This window comes from Staurois parvus, unplaced genomic scaffold, assembly GCF_062004578.1.
Source record: "Staurois parvus isolate SC_StPar_1 unplaced genomic scaffold, SC_StPar_1.0 ptg000449l, whole genome shotgun sequence".
Taxonomy (NCBI): Eukaryota; Metazoa; Chordata; class Amphibia; order Anura; family Ranidae; genus Staurois; species Staurois parvus.
Genome location: NW_028318245.1, coordinates 7,556,708 through 7,583,893, shown reverse-complemented (window position 1 = coordinate 7,583,893; position 27,186 = coordinate 7,556,708). Strand labels below are relative to the sequence as shown.

At 47.0% G+C, this 27,186-nt stretch overlaps 3 protein-coding genes across 7 annotated transcripts; 2 read left to right on the top strand and 1 right to left on the bottom strand.

Moving 5' to 3' along the window:
• Positions 1-263: 263 nt before the first annotated feature.
• Positions 264-5,542, bottom strand: LOC149453529 (uncharacterized). The gene is made up of 2 exons (XM_089688496.1): positions 5,502-5,542; positions 264-2,291 (listed from the first exon to the last, which is right to left on the bottom strand). The coding sequence occupies exon 2, from the start codon at positions 2,283-2,285 to the stop codon at positions 909-911; it is 1,377 nt and encodes a 458-aa protein (XP_089544622.1). The 5' UTR covers positions 2,286-2,291; positions 5,502-5,542; the 3' UTR covers positions 264-908.
• A 326-nt stretch (positions 5,543-5,868) lies between these two features.
• LOC149453528 (uncharacterized) lies at positions 5,869-14,461 on the top strand. 4 transcript variants are annotated; one of them, XM_089688546.1, is made up of 6 exons: positions 5,869-5,999; positions 9,516-9,649; positions 9,848-9,940; positions 10,030-10,194; positions 10,281-10,389; positions 10,940-14,461. In XM_089688546.1, the coding sequence occupies exons 2-6, from the start codon at positions 9,530-9,532 to the stop codon at positions 11,104-11,106; spliced, it is 654 nt and encodes a 217-aa protein (XP_089544672.1). In that variant the 5' UTR covers positions 5,869-5,999; positions 9,516-9,529; the 3' UTR covers positions 11,107-14,461. The 4 variants fall into 4 exon arrangements, with proteins under 4 accessions (XP_089544672.1, XP_089544673.1, XP_089544671.1 ...); XM_089688547.1 differs by having other exon boundaries at positions 5,875-6,012; positions 10,943-14,461; XM_089688545.1 differs by having other exon boundaries at positions 5,875-6,012.
• A 1,655-nt stretch (positions 14,462-16,116) lies between these two features.
• Positions 16,117-26,210, top strand: LOC149453527 (uncharacterized). 2 transcript variants are annotated; one of them, XM_089688388.1, is made up of 5 exons: positions 16,117-16,388; positions 19,897-20,053; positions 20,173-20,307; positions 20,394-20,517; positions 24,399-26,210. In XM_089688388.1, exons 2-5 carry the CDS (start codon positions 19,976-19,978, stop codon positions 25,970-25,972), a joined length of 1,911 nt encoding a protein of 636 aa, XP_089544514.1. In that variant the 5' UTR covers positions 16,117-16,388; positions 19,897-19,975; the 3' UTR covers positions 25,973-26,210. The 2 variants fall into 2 exon arrangements, with proteins under 2 accessions (XP_089544514.1, XP_089544515.1); XM_089688389.1 differs by lacking the exon at positions 16,117-16,388 and adding an exon at positions 16,465-16,880.
• The last annotated feature ends 976 nt before the right edge of the window (positions 26,211-27,186 follow it).

The following is a 27,186-nucleotide window of genomic DNA, read 5'->3' as shown; positions in this document are numbered from 1 at the left end:
CATCTTCTTGAATTGCTGAAATGTCCATCATGATGTCTGATATAAAAAAGTTTTTTCATACTGCGAAATTGTTTTAAGAATGCTCCAAAGCTGCCCGACCATTAAAACCAGGAACTGAAACTTGAGGTCCTCCAGAGTGCAGAGCAGCCTTTCTCAACAGAGAGGAACTGCCAATGGAACTTCACAAAGTTACACACAATGTTAGGTGTTCTCTTGGACATGTGTTGGTCAACCAGCCTTTGTCAAACATTTTAACATGGAGGAACCCTTGAAATAATACTCAGAACTCAGGGAACCCCTGCTAAAAATGATTAAAGCTCATGGTACATTAGCCACACCATACTGATAGCCAACAAGAGGAAGGCTTCCTTGCACTGGTGGTCAGTGGAAAGAGGGAGTGGTGTCGATGCCAAGACTGTATGGGCACCAACAGACAGGAGAATTAATGAAGGAACCCTTTGCAACCTCTAAAAGAAACCCAACGTTTTCATAGAACCCTGGTTGAGAAAGGCTGTTGCTTCCTGACTGGTCAATGTGAAGAGGACATCCTTGGACTGTTGGTAAGTGGAAAGAGTGAGTGGTGTTGGTGCCAATACTATGTGGGCACCACCAGGCAGCAGATCAGTCCATCATTGCTGAAGGAACCCTTAGCAACTTCTGAAGGGACCCAAGATTTTCATAGAACCCTGGTTGAGAAAGGCTGTTATGGATGTTGCTTCCTGCCAGTTCATCTCAAGTTTTCATAGATTATTATGTGAATCTGAACCCTAGATGCATGGGGCCATCTACTGGACAATACCACCAGGTCACCCCCTCCCCGGAGGACTACATTCCCTGACTCAGTATTATTTGAATTACTAGAATACGTTTGATATGTGACATGCATATCTCAGGATGCTTCAGGACATTTATGGTTGACTGTCCCACATGTGGAACCGATGGCCATTCGAGCACTCAGCCTTCACGGACACGCTGGACCCAACAAAGAATTTTTTATACTTCACTATGCGCCCATTACAGCTATCGTCGGCAAGGCACCGGCAGTACATGAGAAGCTTATTCAGGCAGCTGTCAAAAACCATGTACTTGTTTTCGGAACTGGGATCAGACGAGGTGCTTGTCCCAGGAATTTCCTCCCTGGCCAAGTCCGTGTCCCCAGGTCTAATGTTACGTTCCTTGGACTGCTCCTCGTTGGCTTCATATTCTTCTTTAACAGATGAGTAGCTTCTGATCTGCCTTGAGGTATGTTCTACATTAGGATCACATAAAATGGTGGTGACTGGTGGCTTCTCTTCCTTTAGCGCGGGCCATGAATAGGAACATCCTACATCGCGAACACCTACTACCTCTGTACACCGTCTGGATTCTGGACTTTCTGGAACACCATTGATGTTGGAAGGCAACCCAATTTCCGATAGTTGATGTTGAGATAACTCAAGAGTTCTGTCCTTTATGGGAAATGCCTCTGTGGTCATCAGAAGTGCTTTGGACTGATATATTGTGGTTCTTACATCAGAGTGAAGTTGGCTGGCCAATCTAGACTCCTGCTGACAACCGCATGGCTGCTGGTCCTCTTTGCTTTTTTCCGTCTGCACCTCTTTGTGTCTCATGCTGATGGTTTTGTCGGTGAGGGTGGCCTTGTGTCTCTGGCCAGGAAAGTATTCTGTATTTGTTCCAAGACTTCTGGTCCTCTTTTGTGGAGGTAAAGCCTCACCAACTCTGCCATTCCAATCTGCGTTCCATGGCCGCCTGTGACCGTAGTGATCACTGCGGGGGATATAGTAACCATCGTCTGAAATTAAATAAGGATTAGGTAGAGGGATTGGATCATCTTGTTCTAGTTTTACGACCCTCAGAGGAAGCCCCATGACCACTGTTGTGGGAACACCACCTACACCCATGTCTACCAGTGTTGAGTCGGGTGGAGGAACTTTTTTCTTTCGAGGTTTATACATCTTTGGCCTCATGGCCTTCAGCTCGATGGTCTCCTTGTCGGGAAATATGGAAGGTAAGGCTTCCTTCTTCAAGGAGACCAGCATCCCCCTCTGGTAGTAGCAGTCCACGGTAAAATGTTGGGAGCACATGCGGTACAGGCCCTTCGCCTTTCCAACCAGGATCTTCTGGCACAGCTCGTCGATGTTCTCGAACTCTTGCTCTGTGGCTTGTGCCATGGCCAGCAGCCAAGACTTGATGGCGGCGAGGTCCCCCGGGAAGGAGTGAAGGATGATATTGGGGTCTTTCTTCTTCCATGAAAAGTTGCAGCCCTTCACGATGCACGACGGCATTCTGCCCTAAAAGAGCGCACAACAAATACTGAAAATGAGAAAAGTCAACGTGTGACGATTCAGAGATATGCAAATAGACTATTTTTCCCTGACTTCCTGTCCACTAAAACCAGAGAACGGGGGAGGGGAACTACAACAGGATTCTGCAGAACGAGAAGACATAGCCTACCCAATCAATACCAGGATGGGCAATAAAGGTGCCTAGCAGATAGGTTGTGCCTCCTGTATAATCTAGCTAGAGATTTCTGCCACATTATAAGAGACTGCTACCACATTACAGGGGACTGCTAGAGAAAAATGCCAGAATACAGGGGGCCGCTAGAAATTGCTGCCACGTTACAGGAGATTACTGCCACATTACAGGGGACTGCTACAGATTGCTGTCACATTATAGGACACCCCTGTCCCATTATAGGGGGCATCTAGAGATTGCTGCCATATTACAGGACCCTAATAGAGACTGTCACCTTATAAGAGATTGCAGTCACATTACAGGAGACTGCTAGGGGTGGTTCCATTACATTACGGCAGCTGCCACATTATAAGGGACTGCTAGAGATTGCTGCCACATTACAGGACACAGCTGTCACATGATAGACTGCTGCCACATTACAGGAGACTGCTAGACACTGCTGTCATGTTACAGAGGATTGCTAGAGACTGCTGCCACATTAGAGGAGACTGCTGCCACATTACAGGTTACTGCTAGGGAAAGAAGCCACAATACAGGGGACATGCTACACACTGCTGCCACATTACAGGTGACTTCTAGGGACTATCACCTTACAGGACACACCTGTTACATTACAGGAGACTTCTAGAGACTACAACATTACAGGAGACTTCTAGAGACTGTCACCTTATGGGACACACTTGTCACATTACAGGACACATCTAGAGACTGTCACATACCAGGAGACTTCTAGAGATTGTCACATAACAGGAGAAGTCTAGAGACTGGTCGCATTCCAGGAGACGTCTAGAGACTGTCGCATTCCAGGAGACGTCTAGAGACTGTCGCATTCCAGGAGACGTCTAGAGACTGTCGCATTACAGGAGACGTCTAGAGACTGTCGCATTACAGGAGACTTCTACAGACTGTCGCATTACAGGAGACTTCTACAGACTGTCGCATTACAGGAGACTTCTACAGACTGTCGCATTACAGGAGACTTCTACAGACTGTCGCATTACAGGAGACTTCTACAGACTGTCGCATTACAGGAGACTTCTACAGACTGTCGCATTACAGGAGACTTCTACAGACTGTCGCATTACAGGAGACTTCAACAGACTGTCGCATTACAGGAGACTTCAACATACTGTCGCAGTACAGGAGACTTCTACAGACTGTCGCATTACAGGAGACTTCTACAGACTGTCGCATTACAGGAGACTTCTACAGACTGTCGCATTACAGGAGACTTCTACAGACTGTCGCATTACAGGAGACTTCTACAGACTGTCGCATTACAGGAGACTTCTACAGACTGTCGCATTACAGGAGACTTCTACAGACTGTCGCATTACAGGAGACTTCTACAAACTGTCGCATTACAGGAGACTTCTACAAACTGTCACATTACAGGAGACTTCTACAGACTGTCACATTACAGGAGACTTCAACAGACTGTCGCAGTACAGGAGACTTCTACAGACTGTCGCATTACAGGAGACTTCTAGAGACTGTCGCATTACAGGAGACGTCTAGAGGCTGTCACCTTATAGATCACACCTGTCACGTTACAAGAGACTGCTGTCACATTAATCACTGCCAGACCGCCCTATAGCAGAACTACTGCTACAGGGAGGCGGGGCTGTGCAAATTAATCTATGTATATGTGATTTTGCATTTCCAGGTAGAAGGTGAGCACACGGCCCTATCTGCACCGCCATTGGCGGCTACAGATGTCGATCACCGGGTCCCAACTGGAGATTCCCCACCGGCACCCAGCGATCACCGAGGAACACTGACAGGGGAGAGATCTATATGCAAACAACACAGATCTCTCTCCGGCAGCAAGGACATGCTGCTTTGTATCTCTCTGCACAGCATGTCTCCCTATTAAACACCCACAGTTAACCCTTTGATCGCCCCAGATGTTAACCCCTTTCCTGCCCAGTGCCATTAGTACAGTGTCAGTGCTTTTTATTAGCACCGATCACTGTATTGGTGTCACTGGGGATGGCAGTGACACCAAGTTCGTTCCCTCCCCCAGTGTCAGAATGCCCGCTATAAGTTGCTGATCGCCGCCATTACTAGTGAAAAAAAAAATATATATATATATCAGTATCTATACCGCCATTTGTAGACACTGTAACTTTCACGTAAACCAATTAATTTACACGTATCGGGAATTTTTTTTAGACACGGCGCAGAATACGTTTTGGATGAAATTTATGACGAAATTTAATTTTTTTTTTACTGGACGTGTTTAATAGCAGAAAGTCAAAAATATTGTTTATTTTCCTCAAAATTGTCGGCCTTTTTTTTGTTTATAGCGTAAAAAATAAAAAATTATCCAATACCACCGAAAGAAAGCTGTATTTGTGGGAAAAAAGGACGGAGATTTCATTTGGGTGCGGCATTGCATGACCGCGCAATTGTCAAGTTAAAGGAACGCAGTGCCATATCGCCAAAAATGGCCTGATCAGGAAGGGGGGGGGGGGGGAATCCTCCGGAGGGCGAGGGGTTAAAGGAAACCCCTGAAGACCTTCTGATCAGTCCGGAGAGCCAGAGGACACATTACAGGAGACTGTTAAGAGACTGCAACCGTGTCACCTGGAGGAGAGATCCATCCTGAACATCGGACAGCAGCACCCCAACCCCCGATGTTAAGTGTTCCCCCTCCCCCGGATTTCCCATTGTCATGGTGACAGGCGTTGCAACCCTTATTATGGCTGACACACACTGTCCAGCATGCTGGACAATATCTGCAATCCTCCAACCATACTCCTCCCCGCCCAATTACACAGCGCCAACGCTCCGCCCACTGCATATCAATAAACCAGAGGACGCAGGGCAGCCAGCTCAGGCAGGACTAGCAGATAACCAATCTCCCCATCTCTAGAACACAGACAGTGGTGTCTTCTCTACCACTCATTAGAGTGTCAGCTCTGCAGACAACTGTCCACAGGCATGTTTTCCCCCAGAACTCCCCACCCCCTCACTGCGCCACCTCTCAGCCCCATCACCCACACAGAAGTCCCGTATACCTTCCTCTCCCTGCTGCTACACCCTTCACCACCGGCTTCACCCCGCTCATTGCGCATGCGTCTGCGTATAGAAAAGGGTGAAAGCGCTTCCGACGTGTGAGGCGTAAAGCGCAAGCGGTCATGTTTGATGCGGGCATGCTGCCAGGATAGCTATGGAGTTTGGCAAGGGCAGGACCGAACGTGTGGAAACTGAAGGTGCTCCTTTCCTTAATTTACAAGAATATTATAAGAGACGCTGCTTGTTTATGCCTGCCAAATCACTTCCAGCCAGTTGAGTTTCACCGGACTTCCGTGTTTGCGTTCCACTGGTCATAAGCGATTCCCCCCTGCTGGTCATAGGCGAGAACTGCAGTCCGTCTATGTAAACGGCCAATCAAGGGCCAGTGGACCTTGAAACTTCTCATGCCCGATTGCTAGGGAAGCGCCGGCCACGCTGTGAACCCGGAAGTAACAAAGAGGAAATATGAACTTCCTGTGTGTGTGTTTTGAAGGGTGCAGGTGAGCTTTCCAGGTAAAATGAGCTCAGGAACGGTTTCACAGAAGAGATATCATTGCAATAAAACGGGAACGGGAAGAACTGGTCTTATCCCTTTAAGTGTTGTGTTTGTAGTGTTGGGGCCCATTGTAGTCATGGGAACCAGTTTTTTTTTTTAATGCACCCTGTTTTTATTTGTGATCCACTGTACTGTAAAGTGTTACTGAACCCACAACAGACAATCAGTCTGTTGAATACAGTAAAGCATGCTTGTTATACTCACTGTGCATCCTAAGGGGTTAATCCTCTGCATTCTGTAAAAAGGCTGTTTGATCCTGTCTTCTCTGATCCTCCCCATCTTTCAGTGTCCCCCTCTTATCTCCTGATAAGACATATCATGTGGAGTCACTGTACATGCTCAGTTTGGTGTGCATGGTTAAAGAGCTTTTTTTTTTCTTGTGAGGGTACATGTGATCAGCATAGGGCCAATCAGCACTATCCAGACAGAGGTTAGGGGTTCTGTATCCTCCTAGAGCAGAAAGAAAACGCCTCCTACAAGCTTTAACCAGTGCTCTGCTGGACACTGATAGAAGTCACAAGACTGCTATATACTGCTGATGAGAAAAGGGATTTAGCAGTTTACATCTACTGAAATAATAGCATTTCCATGTTCTGTGTACTGTGGGAGACCAGATATAGTGAATGCAGAGTCCGGGGAGACCGGATATAGTGAATGCAGAGTCCGGGGAGACCGGATATAGTGAATGCAGAGTCCGGGGAGACCGGATATAGTGAATGCAGAGTCCGGGGAGACCGGATATAGTGAATGCAGAGTCCGGGGAGACCGGATATAGTGAATGCGGGGTCCGGGGAGACCGGATATAGTGAGTGCGGGGTCCGGGGAGAGCGGATATAGTGAGTGCGGGGTCCGAGGAGAGCGGATATAGTGAGTGCGGGGTCCGGGGAGAGCGGATATAGTGAATGCGGGGTCCGAGGAGAGCGGATATAGTGAGTGCGGGGTCCGGGGAGAGCGGATATAGTGAATGCGGGGTCCGAGGAGAGCGGATATAGTGAGTGCGGGGTCCGGGGAGAGCGGATATAGTGAGTGCGGGGTCCGGGGAGAGCGGATATAGTGAGTGCGGGGTCCGGGGAGAGCGGATATAGTGAGTGCGGGGTCCGGGGAGAGCGGATATAGTGAGTGCGGGGTCCGGGGAGAGCGGATATAGTGAGTGCGGGGTCCGGGGAGAGCGGATATAGTGAGTGCGGGGTCCGGGGAGAGCGGATATAGTGAATGCGGGGTCCGGGGAGAGCGGATATAGTGAATGCGGGGTCCGGGGAGAGCGGATATAGTGAATGCGGGGTCCGAGGAGACCGGATATAGTGAATGCGGGGTCCGAGGAGAATGGATATAGTGAATGCGGTGTCCGGGCAGAGTGGATATAGTGAATGCGGTGTCCGGGCAGAGCAGATATAGTGAATGCGGGGTCCGAGGAGACCGGATATGGTGAATGCGGGGTCCGGGAGAGTGGATATAGTGAATGCGGGGTCCGGGCAGAGCTGATATAGTGAATGCAGAGTCCGGGGAGAGCAGATATAGTGAATGCGGGGTCCGGAGAGAGCGGATATAGTGAATGCGGGGTCTGGGGAGAGCGGATATAGTGAACTCACATCCTACACTCCCTTGCCCACATCTTCAATCTCTCCCTCTCTACTGGCGCATTCCCCTCCCCCCTAAAGCACACGCACATCACCCCCATGCTCAAAAACCCTCCCTGGATCCCACTGACCTGAACAACCTTAGAACCATCTCCCTGCTGCCATTTACTTCCAAGCTCCTTGAGCGCTTAGTCTACAATCGCCTAAGCGCCCACCTCACTGACAACAACCTCCTTGATCCACTACAGTCTGGCTTCCGTCCCTTACACTCCACCGAAACCGCCCTACTCAAAATCACTAATGACCTGCTAACCGCCAAAGCTAATGGCCACTACTCGGTCCTCTTACTCCTTGACCTTTCCGCGGCCTTTGACACAGTTGACCACCCCCTCCTCCTTAATAAACTACACTCCCTCGGCAACAGAGACTCCGCTCTCTCCTGGCTCTCCTCCTATCTGTCCCAACGCTCCTTCAGCGTTACCTATAACGCTGCCACCTCCCCCTCTCTGTTGGGGTCCCCCAAGTCTCTGTCCTCAGGCCCCTTCTCTTCTCCATCTACACCTCCTCCCTCGGCAAACTGATACACTCCCACGGCTTCAACTATTACCTCTACGCCGATGACACGCAAATTTACCTCTCCACCCCTCGCCTCACCCCTTCAGTCTCCACCCTTATCACCCACCTACTGAACGACATATCAGACTGGATGTCGCTCCATTTCCTCAAATTGAACCTTTCTAAAACTGAGCTCCTGATTTTCCCCCCAGCCCACGCCCCCCCCCCCCACCCTCTCCATCACGACCAACAACGCCACCATCAGTCCCACCCCGCAAGCCAAAGTCCTAGGTGTCACTCTAGACTCAAACCTGTCCTTCCAACCCCATGTCCAATCATTGGCAAACTCATGCAGGCTCCACCTCCACAACATCTCCAAAATACGTACGTTCCTAACCCCAGACACTACTAAACAATTTGTTCACTCTCTTATTATCTCACGTCTGGACTACTGCAACTCCCTTCTCACCGGCCTACCTCATTACAGACTATCCCCGCTTCAGTCTAACCTGAACTCAGCGGCCAGACTCATCCACCTTACCAACCGCTCCGCTTCTGCCATCCCCCTCTGTCATTCCCTCCACTGGCTCCCGATTGCCCAACGCATTAAATTCAAACTACTTACACAGACATACAAAGCCATTCATAACGCTGCCCCAAACTACCTCACCGACCTGATACCCAAATACCACCCAACCCGTACTCTTCGCTCCTCACAAGACCTCCTACTTTCTAGCTCCCTGGTCTCCACCTCCCACGCTCGACTGCAGGACTTCTCCAGGACTTCCCCCATCCTCTGGAACTCACTACCTCAATCCATCAGACCTACCCTCTTCACCTTTAGGCGCACCCTGAAAACCCATCTCTTCGGGGAAGCCTACCCCGCCCTCACTTAACAGCCGATCTCCTCCACTCCTCCTACCACTCCATCCCCCACAGCCACTTCCTCCTGTACAACTATCCCCTCCCTCCTAGATTGTAAGCTCGAAAGAGCAGGGCCCTCGAACCCCTCGTGTTTTGTTTTGTTACTGTATTGTCTCATGTTCTGTCCCCCACTATAATGTACAGCGCTGAGCAAACCTTTTAGCGCTATATAAATACTGTATAATAATAATAATTTTCTTTAGGTTTGTAGACATATTGTTATTTGTATATGGGGCCAGATTGCGGCTGGTAACTCGAGAATATGCTGTGTGTAATGGTGATCACAGAAGATAGGTGGCAGTGTTGTCCACCATAGTTTGTGTTCCTACAGGCTGTGGTGGGGGTAGTCCGGCCTTGTCTACATTTACCTTCTGCCTTGTCTTCTCCGTGTACATCACCAACAGAGATCACAAGGAAGATGGACCACCAGCAGATCCAGAATCCTATAAATGAAACCTTCAGGATGGACAAAGGCGGAAGACCTGTTAATGAGATGTTAAACCTCAGCCTGGAGATCCTCTACCTGCTGACCGGAGAGGTGAGAAGGATTCTAGGAGGTCACATGACATCACTCTCATCTCTATTAATAAAACACGGACATGACCGGAGAGGTGAGGAGGATTCTGGGAGGTCACATGACATCACTCTCATCTCTATTAATAAAACACGGACATGACCGGAGAGGTGAGGAGGATTCTGGGAGGTCACATGACATCACTCTTATCTCTATTAATAGAACACAGACCTGACCAGAGAGGTGAGGAGGATTCTGGGAGGTCACATGACGTCACTCTTATCTCTATTAATAAACACAGACCTGACCAGAGAGGTGAGGAGGATTCTGGGAGGTCACATGAAATTACTTTAAAAAATGGAGAATACTGAGCTTGGCTTATTTGTTTTTCCTTTTTACTCCAGAAGTACATCACTTTCAAGCTCTCCGATGGCTGGGTTGCACCCAACTTGAAAAAAATGCAGAACCCCACCATGGAGCATCTGCTTTCCTCCCCGACACCTGAGGGAAACAACGACAAGAAGGTTCTAGAAGTCACCCAGAAGATCATTGATCTGCTGACAGGAGAGGTGAGCGGTGACGGGAATTCTGGGACATACTCCAGTAACAAACAAGGGATGTGTCTGGATGGTGACTGTATCATTGTGTATGTCAGGTTCCTATAAGGTGTCAGGATGTCTCGGTCTCACTTGCGGTGGAGAACTCTCAGAGCTCTGATGGACACAAAGAAGCCTATAGAGAAGTGGTGGTGGAAAACTTTCATGGTAAATTGAGTTATGATGATCTTTCTAATGTTTACAACCATCCAGCCTCATATTTCCACGTAAACAAGATCAAAGTGATGGGGTTGTATGGAACTTCTGGGTGTGGGAGGTTTTGGGTGAAAGCTGAGGGAGCACCACACAAGCGCAGGTCCCAGAACGTCTGGGTGTGGGAGGTTATGGGTGAAAGCTGAGGAAGCACCACACAAGCGCAGGTCCCAGAACTTCTTCGTGTGGGAGGTTTTTTGGTGAAAGCTGAGGGAGCACCACATAAGCGCAGGGCTTAGAACTTCTGGGTGTTGGAGGTTTTGGGTGAAAGCTGAGGGAGCACCACACAAGCGCAGGTCCCAGAACTTCTGGATGTGGGCGGTTTTGGGTGAAAGCTGAAGGAGCACCACACAAGCTCAGGTCCCAGAACTTCTGGGTGTGGGAGGTTTTGGGTGAAAGTTGAGGGAGCACCACACAAGCTCAGGTCCCAAAACACAACACCTGGTTGACAGCACACTCTCAGGATGGCTTTTGGTTTGGTTAACATTTTGTTGTTGTTTTCCAGCAGACGTGTTTTACTCCCCTGGCTCCCTTGGAGGGTTACCCACTACCACAGGCTCTTCCAATAGTCAAGTCAACGAAGCTGGGTTCATTATAAAAATTAACACGCAGGAAGTCCCGGCAACGGTGGAAGCCGACATCGGAGCCTGCACTACAGAAGACCTTGACTAGGTTGTCTCTGCTCAGGATGGAAACGCTGTTGCCAACATTTATAATGACCACGGGTATACAACCGTCTACACCAAAGGGGTGCTGGTGCCTATGGAGAATGGAAACCTTGCCACAATATACACAGAGAACGAGGACATAGCATACATCTCCAGTGAGGTCAGTGAGATATCCATGACCTGCGATGAAGAACTGCTTGCCAACACCATCTGTACCCCACAGTTCAAAAATCAAGACCCGGGAGAGGAGGGTGCTAATCTGTGAGATGAGGTCTCTTTGCCGGCAAAAAATGAGACTTCAAATCTTCGCAAAGCCAAACTGGCGGACAAAAGAAAGAGACCAATTCGTTCGGAGGGCGAAGATCTTGGCCAGAAATTAAAACTCAGAAAGGCTGAAGGCCATGAAAACTCTTGCTTGCAGTGCGGCAAGCGATTTTTCCTGCCCGTATTGTTGACCCGGCATGAAAGAATTCACACAGGCTTGAAGCCCTTCGCTTTCCCCGAATGTGGCCGGTGTTTTAACCGGGTGGAAAACCTTGCGGCCCACACCAGGATTCACAAAGGAGAAAAGCCATTTTCCTGCTCCTGCGGGAGAGTCTTCCTCCGGAAAGAGAGTCTCGTTCTCCACAAGTGTACTCACTCAGGAGAAAAGCCTTTCTCCTGTACCGTCTGCCTGAAAAGCTTCACCAACAGCTCTGACCTGGCCCGGCACAAGAGGATCCAGTGGAACCGGAAGCCCTTTTTGTACTCCGAGTGCGGGAAGTGTTTTACGAATAAGGCAGACCTTGGCCGGCATCAAAAAATCCACCAGGACAAGATCTTGCCATGTCCAGATTGCAAGCGATGCTTTGCAGCACATTCCGACCTCTCCAGGCACCTTAGGTGGCACCAGATTTTGTCCGTCAAATTTCCTTGCCCAGAGTGCGGCAAATAGTTTCCATCAAAGTCGGAACTGGCCCGCCACGAGGTGACTCACTCCGGAGAGAAGCCGTTTGAATGCTCCGAGTGTGGAAAACGCTTCAACCGGTCCTACAATCTCGACGCACACAAGAGGACCCATCGGGGGGAAAAGCCTTTCCTGTGTGCCGAATGCGGCAAACGGTTTCTTAGGAAGAGCCAGCTGATCTTACACTTTAGAACCCATACAGGCAAGAGGCCTTACTCTTGCTCAGAGTGCGGCAAACAGTTCGCTGGAAGCTCCGACCTCCTCAAACATCAACGTCTTCACACGGGCAAGAAGCCCTACGCATACGACAACTGTGGAAGACACTTTACCAACAAGCCCGACCTCACCAAACATCGGAGGGTCATGGCAAGGAGACGCCATTCAGTGAAAGGAGTTCTTTGCCGATGGCTCAGCTCTTTTCAGGCATCAGAAGACCCACGCTCAAGAGCGGCCATTTGGTTGCTCGGGTTGTGAACAGCTCTTCTCGAGCAGTGGGCCTTGTTGGGCACCAAAGGGTTCACTGGGAGGAAGCGGCCTTATGTCCCGACTGTGGGAAATGGTTTTGGCACAAAGCAACCACCTTGGTACTCACCTTATCAATGAGTCGTACCCTTTCCCGAAAGGCCACCAAGATGCAGTTTAGAAGAGCACCACGGGATGAGTCGGTAGTGCCGCCAAGAGAACCTGTCACTTTTCCTTGACCAGGACTATAAAAAAAATATATATATAACATATATACAGCATTTTTTTGTTTTTTTACTCTTCGTCTAATTTAAATATTAAATAAAAAAAAAAACAGATTTTGGGTGAAAAGCACGTGTGAAACCACTCACTGGAACTGCTTACCTCCCGTCCTCCATAGACGGTCAATTTTTTTTTTTCCTGTATCTCAGGGACGTAGGTGGCTGAAGCACCTCTCATTGAGTCACTGAGGTGTCCTCATAAAAAAAATATGAAGATTCAGGCTTGGCGCGCTTCATCACGGGAGGATTTTGAACATAGGAGATACGGCCTACAAACGTTTTCAGGACACACCTCCTATTCCCAGCTTCCCCCCCTCCCCCTTCACTGCTGCTTCCCGGCTGTCAAAATGACAGCAGGCATTTTTATATTACACAACAGGAATGGCTGTCAAAAGGCAGACTCTCTTCCTGTAAAATGACACTCACAGATAGTTTATAAATTTCATTGAATAAATATCATATAATAATGTATAGTATTTCTTATTTCATTCATTTGATCTGCATCACCTAAAGAAACCTTAAAAGAATTTTTTTATTTTTTATTTTTAATTTCTATATTTTTTTACCATTAATATTTGATTTATTTTCATTTTGATGGTTATTTTTTTGTTGTATGCATAGAAAATAAGCATTAAAAAAAAAAAAAACCTCCCCTCCTCAGCCTCTCCGTGTAAAAGGACACTTGCAGATAGTTTATAAATATCATTGAATAAATATCATATAACAATGTATAGTATTTATTATTTCATTCATTTGATCTGCATCACCTATAGAAACCTTAAAAGAATTTTTTTTTTAATTTCTATATTTTTTTAACCTTTTTTAACCCTACTCAGCCCTAATTAACTTCCTCCTCACCTTTTTCCCTTAGCTAATATTTTTCAGCTGTTTTTTTTTGTTATTTCTATATTTTTTTTTATCATGAATATTTGATTCATTTTTCATTTTGATGGGTATTTTTTTGTTGTATGCAAAGAAAATAAGCATTAAATAAAAGAAAAAAAATATTCACTTCCTCAGCCTTTCCATGTAAAAGGACACTTGCAGATAGTTTATAAATGTAATTGAATACATATCATATAATAATGTATAGTATTTATTATTTCATTCATTTGATCTGCATCACCTAAAGAAACCTTAAAATAATTTTTTTTTTAAACTACTATATTTTTTTACCATTAATATTTGATTTATTTTTATTTTGATTGCTATTTTTTTGTTGTATGAAAAGAAAATAAGCATTAAAAAAAAGGACACTTGCGGATAGTTTATAAATGTCATTGAGTAAATATCTTATAATAATGTATTGTATTAATTATTTCATTAATTTAACATTTGATCTGCATCCTTAAAAGAAAAAATACAATTTTCTTTAAATAAAATCTAATCCTTTTGACACCTTTTTTAACCCCACTCAGCCCTAATTAACTTCCTCCTCACCTTTTTCCCTTAGCTAATATTTTTTAGCTGTTTTTTTTTTGTTATTTCTGTATTTTTTTTACCATTAATATTTGATTTATTTTCACTTTGATTGCTATTTTTTGTTGTATGAAAAGAAAATAAGCATTAAAAAACAAAAAGAAAAAAAAATCCCTTCCTCAGCCTCTCCGTGTAAAATGATACTCGCAGATAGTTTATAAATGTTGTTGAATAAATATCATATAATAATGTATTGTATTTATTATTGCATTCATTTGATCTGAATCACCTAAAGAAACCTTTAAAGAAATTTTTAATTTCTATATTTTTTTACCATTAATATTTGATTTATTTTCATTTTGACGGTTATTTTTTTGGTTGCATGAAAAAAGAAATAAGCATTAAAAAAAAGCTCCCCTCCTCAGCCAATATCATATAATAATGTATTGTATTTATTATTTCATTTATTTGATCTGCATCACCTAAAGAAACCTTAAAAGAATGTTTTTTTTAAATTTCTATATTTTTTTACCATTAATATTTGATTTATTTTCATTTTGATGGTTATTTTTTTGTTGTATGCAAAGAAAATAAGCATTAAAAAAAGAAAAAAATATTTCCCTTTCTCAGCCTCTCCATGTAAAAGGACACTTGCAGATCGTTTATAAATGTCATTGAATAAATATCATGTAATAATGTATAGTATTAATTATTTCATTCATTTGACATTTGATCTGCATCCTTAAAAGAAAAAACACAATTTTCTTGAAATAAAATCTAATCCTTTTGACACCTTTTTTAACCCTGCTCAGCCCTAATTAACTTCCTTCTCACCTTTTTCCTTTGGCTATTATTTTTCTGATTTTTTTTTTATTTATTTCTATTTTGTTACCAATAATATTTGATTTATTTTCATTTTGATGGTTAATTTTTTGTTGTATGAAAAGAAAATGAGCATTAAAAAAAGAAAAAAATCTCCCCTCCTCAGCCTCTTCATGTAAAATCACACTCGCAGATAGTTTAAAAATGTCATTAAATAAATATCATATAATAATGTATTGTATTTATTTCATTTGTCGTTTGATCTGCATCACCTAAAGAAACCTTAAAAGAAAAAATACAATTTTCTTTAAATAAAATCTAATCCTTTTGACACCTTTTTTAACACTGCTCAGCCCTAATTAACTTTCTCCTCACCTTTTTCTTTACCTAATACTTTTCAGCTGTTTTTTTTTTTATTTCTATATTTTTTTTTACCATTAATATTTGACTTAGTTTAATTTTGATGGTTACTTTATTTTTTTTTGGTCAAAATAAAATAAAAAAAAAGCATTTTTATTTTTTAAGTCTTTCTGTCTGTTGGTTACATAGAAAATTAAAAAAAAAAAACGCAACCCTGAAATTAAAACACTGCGTTCACCATCAGGAAATGCTCCCCGTGAAAAAAACAGCCACAGCATAATGGCCGCTAGGTGGCGCTAACAATCATAGGAAATAATTAGAAAAACGGAGGTTCGGACATATTAGACACACTATGGGGAGCATTTGTGACACAATTTTTTTTTTTTAATTTTTTTTTTCTTAAATTAACCTCTAATCGCCATTCTGGTTGGTTTTGCAAAATTTCCCTGTAAGCGAACCTATGAAGAGCATGGCCGACAATGGAAAACAACAGTCGGCTGTTGTAATGACAATATCAGATATGGAAATTCCGATCAGTTGCCGACATTTTGTTTTTAATATTTAGGAGAGTGTAGCTGATTTTTCATATTAAAAAAAAAATTAAAAAAATGATAAATAAAAAAAATAAAAAGTGGACTATCCCTTTAAGGCAGTGCGCATGTGCAGTAGAGATCGCGCCTGACAGGTATGGTTGAATAAATCGATATCTGACTCCTTCCGCTTCCCAGTGTCGCGGAACGTGTCGTTTCCATGACCGGCTGCTCGGCGGAACCGCTAATTGTGGACCGGAAGAATCCCCGCGGACACCGGTCCCCGTACCCGCGGAAGAGGGTTGCAGTCCCCGCGGACACCGGAGCGCGTAGCCGCGGAAAAGGCCGGCCGGCCAGAAGAGTGCAGATCGCGTGGAACGCACAGAGGAGCACCAGCTGGAACGCAAAACCCGGAAGAGGTTGCAGACTGGAGGAAACCACTTCCTGTACCTGGGAGGACATGGTGGTAATGTTTTTTTCTTCGGTTATAATTGCTGTTCTGTTGATGTATTGGCTGGAGGGGCGAGCTGCGACAATTATATAAAGGGGGTGGGGGAGGGATCTTAAAGGAAGGCTATAACTGAAGTCTACCCATCATTTCTAGGGAGGAGGCCATATTATCTGCTTATTCATTGCTGCACTGAGCCCATTACTGATGTGGCTGAAGCCAGTTATGGTGGAAAAGCACATTATCATTCGTTATTATGTTGCCAGTTTTCTTGCATGTTAAAAAAAAAAATGGCTCAACTCAGCTGATGATGGTAAGCCAGTCATGTGTAGGGTTACTCCTGCCCTTGTGAAGACTGGGGGTGTCTAATCCTGCGGGTTTCCATGGATACCAGAGATGTGCGGTGGCATATGTTACGTTGGGCTTGGAGCTACAGGAACATCTCCCAACATTGCCGATTTTAATTTCTGATCTCCCGGATTAATTCTCATGGATGAGTGTTGGCTAAAGGTTGGTAGATTGGGGACTATGGGTCTAACGTACAGAACTGGAAGAAGAGCATGTGTGAGAACACAATATTGTGTGAGGGCAATGGAACCTCTGAGAAGGAACAGGACTGTAGGGACACAATGGCGTCTCCTCTTTGTTTTGTGTATCGTTAGTGGGACTGTGTTAGAATGAGATGTTGTGTGAGGAACTGTGTGAGGGCAATGGATTTGTGTGAGGACAATGTGATAGGGTAAGGGACTGTATTAGGACACTAAACTCTGTGAGGACATGACTGAGCATATGGAACTTTGAGGACATGACAGAGGACATGGAGCTGTGAAGACATGATGACTAAGGACATAGAGCTGTGAGGACATGACTGAGGACATGGAACTGTAAAGACATGACAGGGGAGATGGAGATGTGAGAACATGACTAAAGACATGGAACTGTAGGACATAACTGAGGACATGACGGAGGGCATGGAACTTTGATTACATGACGGAGGGCATGGAACTTTGAGGGCATGACAGATGACATGGACTTGTAAAGACATGACTGGGGAGATGGAGCTGTGAGGAGATGACTAAGAACATGGAACTGTAGGACATGACTGAGGGCATAATGTGGGCATGAAATTGTGAGGACAAGACAGAACATGAATCTGTGAGGACATGACAGAACATGAATCTGTGAGGACATGACTGATGACATGGAGCTGTGAGGACATGACTGATGACATGGAGCTGTGAGGACATGACTGATGACATGGAACTTTGAGCACATAACGGAGGACATGGAACTGTGAGGGCGTGACGGAGGACATGGAACTGTGAGGGCGTGACGGAGGACATGGAACTGTGAGGGCATGATGGAGGACATGGAACTGTGAGGGCATGACTGATGACATGGAGCTGTGAGAACATGACTGATGACATGGAACTGTGAGGACATGACTAAGGAGATGGAATTGTGAGGACATGACAGAAGACATGGAGCTATGAGGACATGACTGATGACATGGTACTGTGAGGACCTGGAACTGTGAGAGCATGACGGAGGACATGAATCTGTGAGAGCATGACGGAGGACATGAATCTGTGAGAGCATGACGGAGGACATGAATCTGTGAGGACATGACTGAGGACATGAATCTGTGAGGACATGACTGAGGACATGGAACTGTGAGGACATGACTGAGGACATGGAACTGTGAGGACATGACTGAGGACATGGAACTGTGAGGACATGACTGAGGACATGGAACTGTGAGGACATGACTGAGGACATGGAACTGTGAGGACATGACTGAGGACATGGAACTGTGAGGACATGACGGAGGACATGGAACTGTGAGGACATGACGGAGGACATGGAACTGTGAGGACATGACGGAGGACATGGAACTGTGAGGACATGACGGAGGACATGGAACTGTGAGGACATGACGGAGGACATGGAACTGTGAGGACATGACTGAGGACATGGAACTGTGAGGACATGGACCTGTGAGGGCATGACTGAAGACATGGTGATGTGAGGATATGACTAAGGACATGGAACTGGAGGACATGATGGAGGGTATGGAGCAGTGAGGACATGACTGATGACATGGCACTGTGAGGACATGGCACTGTGAGAGCATGACTGAGGACATGAATCTGTGAGGACATGACTGAGGACATGGAACTGTGAGGACATGACTGAGGACATGGAACTGTGAGGACATGACTGAGGACATGGAACTGTGAGGACATGACTGAGGACATGGAACTGTGAGGACATGACTGAGGACATGGAACTGTGAGGACATGACTGAGGACATGGAACTGTGAGGACATGACTGAGGACATGGAACTGTGAGGACATGACTGAGGATATGGAACTGTGAGGACATGACTGAGGACATGGAACTGTGAGGACATGACGGAGGATATGGAACTGTGAGGACATGACTGAGGATATGGAACTGTGAGGACATGACTGAGGATATGGAACTGTGAGGACATGACTGAGGATATGGAACTGTGAGGGCATGACTGAGGATATGGAACTGTGAGGACATGACGGAGGACATGGAACTGTGAGGACATGGACCTGTGAGGGCATGACTGAAGACATGGAGATGTGAGGATATGACCAAGGACATGGAACTGGAGGACATGATGGAGGGTATGGAGCAGTGAGGACATGACTGAGGACATGGCACTGTGAGGACATTGACCTGTGAGGACATGACTGATGACATGGAACTGTGAGGACATGACTGATGACATTGACATGTGAGGACATTGACCTGTGAGGACATGAGTGATGAGATGGAACTGTGAGGACATGACTGAGGACATGGGTAAATGACTGCAATGAGGCACTAGAAGAACTTTTGAGAGACCCTAGGACTGTGAGGACACGGAGCCGAGTGGAGTCTGTGTGCATATGAAACTGTTTCAGAACCAAATATTGTCTTGGAAAGTGTCACTTTAGGAAAACACAGCACTGCCATTACCTGCTCATGTTTCGCTGCAATCTCTCCTGGCCATACATGTTGGAGCTGCATTGGTCTTTCAGTGCAAATGTTGATACGTTTAAAGCCTGGTCAAGAGAATTTTCCTTGTCTCTGAGTCCCCCACAAGGAAATACGTAACATTTGGTGGAATAAAGGCAGCTCAACAACTGTCCAGTGACACCTCTTTTCATAGGCTGTTGCAGTGGTGGAGGAACTGCCTGTCCTTGAATTTTACTGAGACTTGGCTGACATAGACTGGTGGACTTGTTTTCTAGGATACTTGACAGATGTCTGTGTTGCGACATCGGCTTATGAGATATAACTGTAGATACTCTACATTAGGTGTGCATTGCAGAAACCCAGGACTGGCCTCCTCCTGCCTCCCAAACCTCAATATTGCCCCATTGTTGTGATATGCAGCCTCGCTGACCAATGGGTATGCAAAGGAGTGAGCTAGAGCTCGACTATCTATGTGTCTTTATTATTTCCATGCTGGTTGGGTGATGTTTGTATTTTGTCCTCTATAACTAGGCTTTATGAATATTGACGTGAAATAGATTAAGCACCTCTTCCACCGGGAGAGGCCGGCTGTACAAAGTCATCTGCCGCAATGGACAAGGATGGTCAACCCATTGCAGAGAGGATATTAAACCTTGCCATTGAGATCATCTGCCTGCTGACCGGAGAGGTGAGGAGCATTCTGGGAGGTCACATGACATAGCTCTTATCTTCTATTAATAAAACACGGACTGGAGAGGTGAGCAGGATTCTGGGAGGTCACATGACATTGTTTTTGGTTTTATGCAGAGATTCCCTGCTGTGAAGTCTGGTGATCTGGTGACCATTGCAGTGCCTCCTCCTCACTCCCTGGCAGTGGAGAGGAACAGCGAGCAGAAGATCTTAGAAGTCACCCAGAAGATCATTGAGCTGCTGACAGGAGAGGTGAGTGGTGACGGGAATTCTGGGACATTCTCCAGTAACAGACAAGGGATGTGTCTGGATGGTGACGGTGTCATTGTGTGTGTCAGGTTCCCAATGGCTCGGAGGAAGTCGAGGTCTCCATTTCGTTGGAGCAAATTGTTCTTCAAGAGGCAGAGAAGACCCTGGAGAAGGACCCATTGGTGGAGAATGAGCAGATCCCAGAATCTGAAGGTAAGGAGATGTTAAGTGCCGTCCATCCTTACATGTAGACACAATGTTTGCGCACTTCTCTGCTCCATTTTACAACTAGTGGGGGATTATGGGAAAGAATGCAAAGACCGCAGCCAGGCAAGGCCAGACAGCAGAGGAGCCTACATTCTAATGTCCCCAACACAGTCACAAGTTATTATACATTTACGAGGGGTGTTCAAGTCAAACCAGGACTACTGAGTTTCTATAACAGAACAAATTTCAAGGAGTGGAAACTGCATTTATTTTTCAACATACTCCCCTGCTACATTTCTACACTTATCCCAACTCATGCCTGGAAAGCTTCGGCATAGAACGATTTGTTGTTACGCCTGAACCATCCTAGGACAGCTGGCTTCACTTCCTTAACCACTTGCCGCGCTGCCACTGTAGAAATACGGCGGCAGGGCGGCACAGGCAGGCAAAACCACGTTTTAAAACGTGTGTTTTGTAAACAGATAGGGGGCGCGCGCGAAGTGTGCCGCCACCCTATCCGTCCCACCGATCACTGCCGCGGATGTCAGTCGCCGGGTCACAGCCGGTCCTTCCTGTTTGTTTCCCGGCGATCGGCGGCAAACAGTGACAGACAGCATTTTTGCACTGATCACTGTGTTAGTGTTTTTGGGGATGTCAGTGACCCCAAGTCAGTACCCCCCAATGTCAGAATGTCCGCCGCAGTCCCGCCATAAGTCGCTGGTCGCTGCCATAAGTCACTGATCGCCGCCATAATTCGCTAATCGCTGCCATTATTAGTATAAAAAAAACCCTAAAAATCCCAGTATCTTTCCCGCCATTTGTAAACGCTATAACTTTCACATAAACCAATTAATTTACACGTATTGGGATTTTTTTTAGCAAAGACATGTCGCAGAATGCATTTTGGCAGAAATTTATGACTAAATTTGATTTTTGCATTTTTTTTTTTACTGGACATGTTTTATAGCAAAAAGTCCAAAATATTGTTTTTTGTTCCTCAAAATTGTCAGCCTTTTTTTTTTATAGCGCAAAAAATAAAAACCGCACAGGCAATCAAATACCACCAAAAGAAAGCTCAATTTGTGGGGAAAAAAGGATGTAAATTTCATTTCTGTACCGTATTGCATGACCGCGCAATTGTCCGTTAAACTAGCGCAGCGCTGTATAGTAGAAAAATGGCGTAAATTGCAGTATTTATACCATAGTTTGTAGACGCTATAACTTCCACACAAAGCAATCAATATGCACTTATTGGGATTTTTTTTTACCAAAAACATGTAGCAGAATGCATTTTGGCCTAAATTTATAACCAACTTTGAGTTTACTATATATTTTTTATAGCTGAAAGTAAAAAATATTGTTTTTCTTCAAAATTTTTGGCCTTTTTTTTGTTTATAGCGTGAAAAATAAAAAGCGTATAGGTGATCAAATACCACAGAAAGAAAGCTCTATTTGTGTGAAAAAAAGGACGTAAATTTAGTTTGGGTGCAGCATTGCATGACCGCGCAATTATCAGTTGAATTAGTGCAGCGCCGTGTAGCAAAAAGAGGCCTGGTCATTAAGGGGGGTAAATCCTCTGGAGCTCAAGTGGTTAACATTGCGTTCAGCATTCGCACAGGAAGATTCGTCTCTTGTGCGATTTCACGACAGGTTCTGCGTCGTTGATCCAGGATCAGGCGTTCCACGCGCTGAATGTTCACAGGAATGACTGCTGTGGGCTGGGAACTACCACGGCCAGGATCGTCACTGACAGACGAATGGGAATTTAGGGGCAGGACAGCGACCGAGTTCCGAGAGGACTCACCTCACTGAGCTCCCGCTGCCGATCTTTCTAATTCTCCTTTTCGCGGCCACATTACTTTCAGCATGGGCTCCTGCTTCTGCTCACAGCTGCCTGTGTCCCCGCAGAGCCCCTCGACAGAACAGAGAGGAAGGACTGGGACTGAATCTTCCACCATGGTGCCGCCTCGGCACTGCCACAGAGAACCCACAAGGTGCTGAGAAAAAGGACTGCAGGGTCCTTACAGTAGTAAGCAGGGCAAGCCTGCAAAGCAGCCAGCTAAGGAGCCAGGGAGGGACGTGTTGTTTTTTTACACACAAGCTGCCCTCTGCGCCCACTCTGCTCTCAGACACTGCTGGGGAGGACACGGGGAGTGCACTACTGTCCTACACCCTGCACCCCATGTCCTGCATTCTGCATCCTGCACTTTTCTCCTGCACCCCATGCATTGCATTCTGCACCCTTCTCCTGCACCCCATGTTTTGCGGTGACGTACACCCCATGTCTTGCATTCTGCACCCTGCACCCCATGTCCTGCATTCTGCACCTCATGTCCTGCATTCTGCACCCTCCTCCTGCACCCCATGTCCTGCAGTGACGTACACCCCATGTCCTGTGTTCTGCACCCTGCATCTCATGCCCTGCATTCCGCAACCTGCACCCTTCTACTGTACCCCATGTCCTGCTTTCTTCACTCTTTGAAACATGTCCTGCAGCCTTCTTCTGCACCCCATGCCCTGTATTCTGCACTCTTCTCCTGCACCCCATGTCCTGTGATGACCTGCCCCCCCCGTGTCCTGCATTCTGCAACCTGAAACACATGACCTGCACCCTTCTCCTGCACCCAATGCCCTGCATTCTGCACCATTCTCTTTGCACCCCATGTCCTGCGGTGACCTTTACCCCATATCCTGCGTTTTGCATCCTGCACCACATGTCCTGCATTCTGCACCCTTCTCCTGCACCCCATGTCCTGCTGTGACCTTTACCCCATATCCTGCGTTCTGCACCCTGCACCACATGTCCTGCACCCCACGCCCCGCATTCTGCACCCTTCTCCTGCACCCCATGGCCTGCATTCTGCACCATTCTCCTGCACCCCATGTCCTGCAGTGACCTTTACCCCATATCCTGCGTTCTGCACCCCATGGCCTGCATTCTGCACCCTTCTCCTGCACCCCATGCCCTGCATTCTGCACCATTCTCCTGCACCCCATGTCCTGCGGTGACCTTTACCCCATATCCTGCGTTCTGCGCCCTGCACCACATGTCCTGCACCCTATGTCCTGCATTATGCACCCCATGTCCTGCGTTCTGCACCCTTCTCCTGCGCCCCATGTTCTGCACCTTGCACCACATGACCTCCACCCCTCACCCATATTCTGCACCCCATGCCCAGCATTCTGCACCCTTCTCCTGCACCCCATGTCCTATGTTCTGCAGCCTGCAACACATGTCCTGCACCCTTCTTCTGCACCCCATGCCCTGCATTCTGCACCATTCTCCTGCACCCCATGTCCTGCAGTGACCTTTACCCCATATCCTGCGTTCTGCACCCCATGGCCTGCATTCTGCACCCTTCTCCTGCACCCCATGTCCTGCGTTCTGCACCTTGCACCACATGACCTCCACCCCTCACCCATGTCCTGCATTCTGCACCCTGCACCCCATGCCCAGCATTCTGCACCCTTCTCCTGCACCCCATGTCCTATGTTCTGCAACACATGTCCTGCACCCTTCTTCTGCACCCCATGCCCTGCATTCTGCACCCTGCATCCCATGTCCTGCATTCTGCACATTGTACCCTTCCCCTGCACTCCGTGTCCTGCATTCTGCACCTCACAAATTATTCGGTGCCGACAACTCACGCTAAGCTAAAAAAAAACCTGACTCCTAATTTTTTTTAGCTGGCACCTAGATTCAAAGCAAATTTGTCAGTTTTGCTGTGACATATACCGCAGTGCTGTACAGGGAACACTGTGCCATTCATGTCAGTCTCTGCACCAGAGGAGCTTACACTCTAACACCCCCCCCCCAGTCACACACTATTATTATTAATAATCATTTATTTTTAAAAAGTTTAATTTTGTTCTCTTCTCCTCTACAGATGTACTGGAATCCACAAGCACACCTCTAGTCCCCGATGCCTCTGTCCCCTCTCCGGGCTGCTCTAACGAAGTCCAGAACAGCAACGATCAAGAAGATGACATGTCGACTATGTGTGACCCAATCATGAGCAAATTGGACCTAAACTCGGCGGTGGACTTCTCGTCGTGCGATGAGGGAGACCTTTCTGATGGTGAACCTCCTGCACCCATGGAGGTGCAACCACTGCCTGTTTGTACAGATGATTCACAGACTGTGGAGGAGATGCCATGTGGCCCTGGTGGAACTGACTCCCCGCAGTCAGCTGCTACTTCCACAAGCCAATTAGCTCTTACCTGTGCAGATGTGCAGGCGTCACCTACAACTGAGCCCTTGCAGCCTACGACCAATCATGTTCTGTCTACACCCGCTCCAGTGGACCATGTGCAGGCTTCAGTTACCAATCATGTGGCATCTACATATGTCCGGACAGACCACCCAAGGTCAACAGGTGCTGGATCGGACAATACGCCACCTACAGTGACTGGTAAAGACCACTTGCCACCTATGCCTGTTCAGAATGATCACATACAGCCTTCAGCTACAGATATCATACAGGCAGAAGTTACTCAACCAGAGCACACCCCCCATACAACCATCTCCACCGAGCTTACACAGCCTACCGGTGTAGACCAAGTGAATTCTACGCCCGGTAAGGAATCTGTCAGGAAGCCTGCACGATTTTTCTCCCCGGATAAAAGGCCCATGTGCCCTGACTGTGGAAAGTGCTTTCGTTGGCAGTCAGAGGTCTTGTTCCACCAGAGGAAGCACACGGGTGAAAAGCCTTACTGCTGCGCTAAGTGCGGCCAGTGTTTCAGCCGCATTCCTCATCTGGTGATCCACGAGCGCAGCCACACAGGAGAGCGGCCTTACATATGCTGCGAGTGCAAGAAATGCTTCGGCAGCAAATCCGAACTCAACGAGCACCGCAAGAGGCACAGGGGGTTGAGGATCCACCCATGCCCGGACTGCGACAAGTCTTTCATCACCAAATCGGACCTGGGCAAGCACAAGCGTAGCCACACGGGGGAAAAGCCCCACCCGTGCTCTATATGCGGCAAGTGCTTCACACTGCGCTCTGGCGTCGTCCGCCACGAAAAGACCCACACGGGCGAGCGGCCGTTCTCCTGCACGGAGTGCGGTAAGGCCTACGTCAGTAATTCTGAGCTCATCAACCACATGCGAACTCACACTGGGGAACGGCCTTTCTCCTGCCTTGACTGCGGCAAGTGCTTCTACAGCAGCTCCGACCTCATGAAACACCGCCGGTGCCACTCGGGGGAGAAGCCGCACCTCTGCTCTATCTGCGGCAAATCTTACACCTCCAAGTCGGTGCTGTACCGGCACCAGAAGATCCACACCAAGATCAAGCCATTCACCTGCGACACCTGCGGAAAGTGCTTCATAAAGGAAAAGACTATGGAGAACCACCAGAAGATTCACAAGAAGATCAAACCGCACTGCTGCATGGAATGTGGAAAAAGCTTCTACAGGCCTTCCGCACTGACCAAACACATGAGAACCCACAATCCATAGAAAGCTTTATCTGTGCCCACTTTACTGAACATTGATCATGCCATGTTTTATTTTGTGAATGAGGCTCAACCCAGGACCTTTTTAGGAGTTCGGTGGTCAAATACAGCATCGTGTTTCATCTCCTTCATTGACAAATTTGTACATGTTGACATTTGTATTTAAAAAAAAACGAGTTTGCAAAAAAAATGTTTTTGTTCTGCTCAGAGTATTGTGAATACAGCTGGTGAACAGAAGACCAGCCTCCGACTGTGCCTGTTTCATTGCTCTCAGCCCAGTCAACATCCTTCCACCTGCTTCAGCTCCGTCCCACCCCACCCACTATCACATCATTGTTGGCATCACCCCACCTTCCACCTGCTTCAGCTCCACCCCACCCCACCCCATCCCATCCACCCTCACACCATTATTGGCATCACCCCACCTTCCACCTGCTTCAGCTCCACCCACCCCACCCCATCCCATCCACCCTCACACCATTGTAGGCATCACCCGACCTTCCACCTGCTTCAACTCCACCCCCAACCCTATCCACCATCATAGGCATCACTCAACCTTCCACCTACTTCAGCTGCTCCCTATCCCATCCACTATTGCATCATTATAGGCATCACCCAAACTTCCACCTGCTTCAGCTCCACCCCACCCATCATCACATCATTATAGGCATCATCCAACCTTCCACCTGCTTGAGCTCCACCCCACCCCATCCACCCTCACACCATTATAGGCATCACCCAACCTTCCACCTGCTTCAGCTCCACCCCCAACCCTATCCACCATCACAGCATTATAGGCATCACCCAACCTTCCACCTGCTTCAGCTGCTCCCCATCCCATCCACTATTGCATCACTATAGGCATCACCCAAAGTTCCACCTGCTTCAGCTCCACTCCATCCACCATCACATCATTATAGGCATCACCCAACCTTCCACCTGCTTCAGCTCCTCCCCACCCCATCCACCTTTGCATCATTATAGGCATCACCCAACCTTCTACCTGCTTCTGCTCCTCCCCACCCCATCCGCCATCACATCATTATAGGTATCACCTGACCTTCCACCTACTTCAGCTCCACCCCACCTCATCTACCCTCACATCATTATAAGCATCACCACGTCTTCCACCTGCTTCTGCTCCTCGCCACCCCATCCACCATTGCATCATAGGCATCACCCAAACATCCACCTGCTTCTCCTCCCCACCCCATCCAC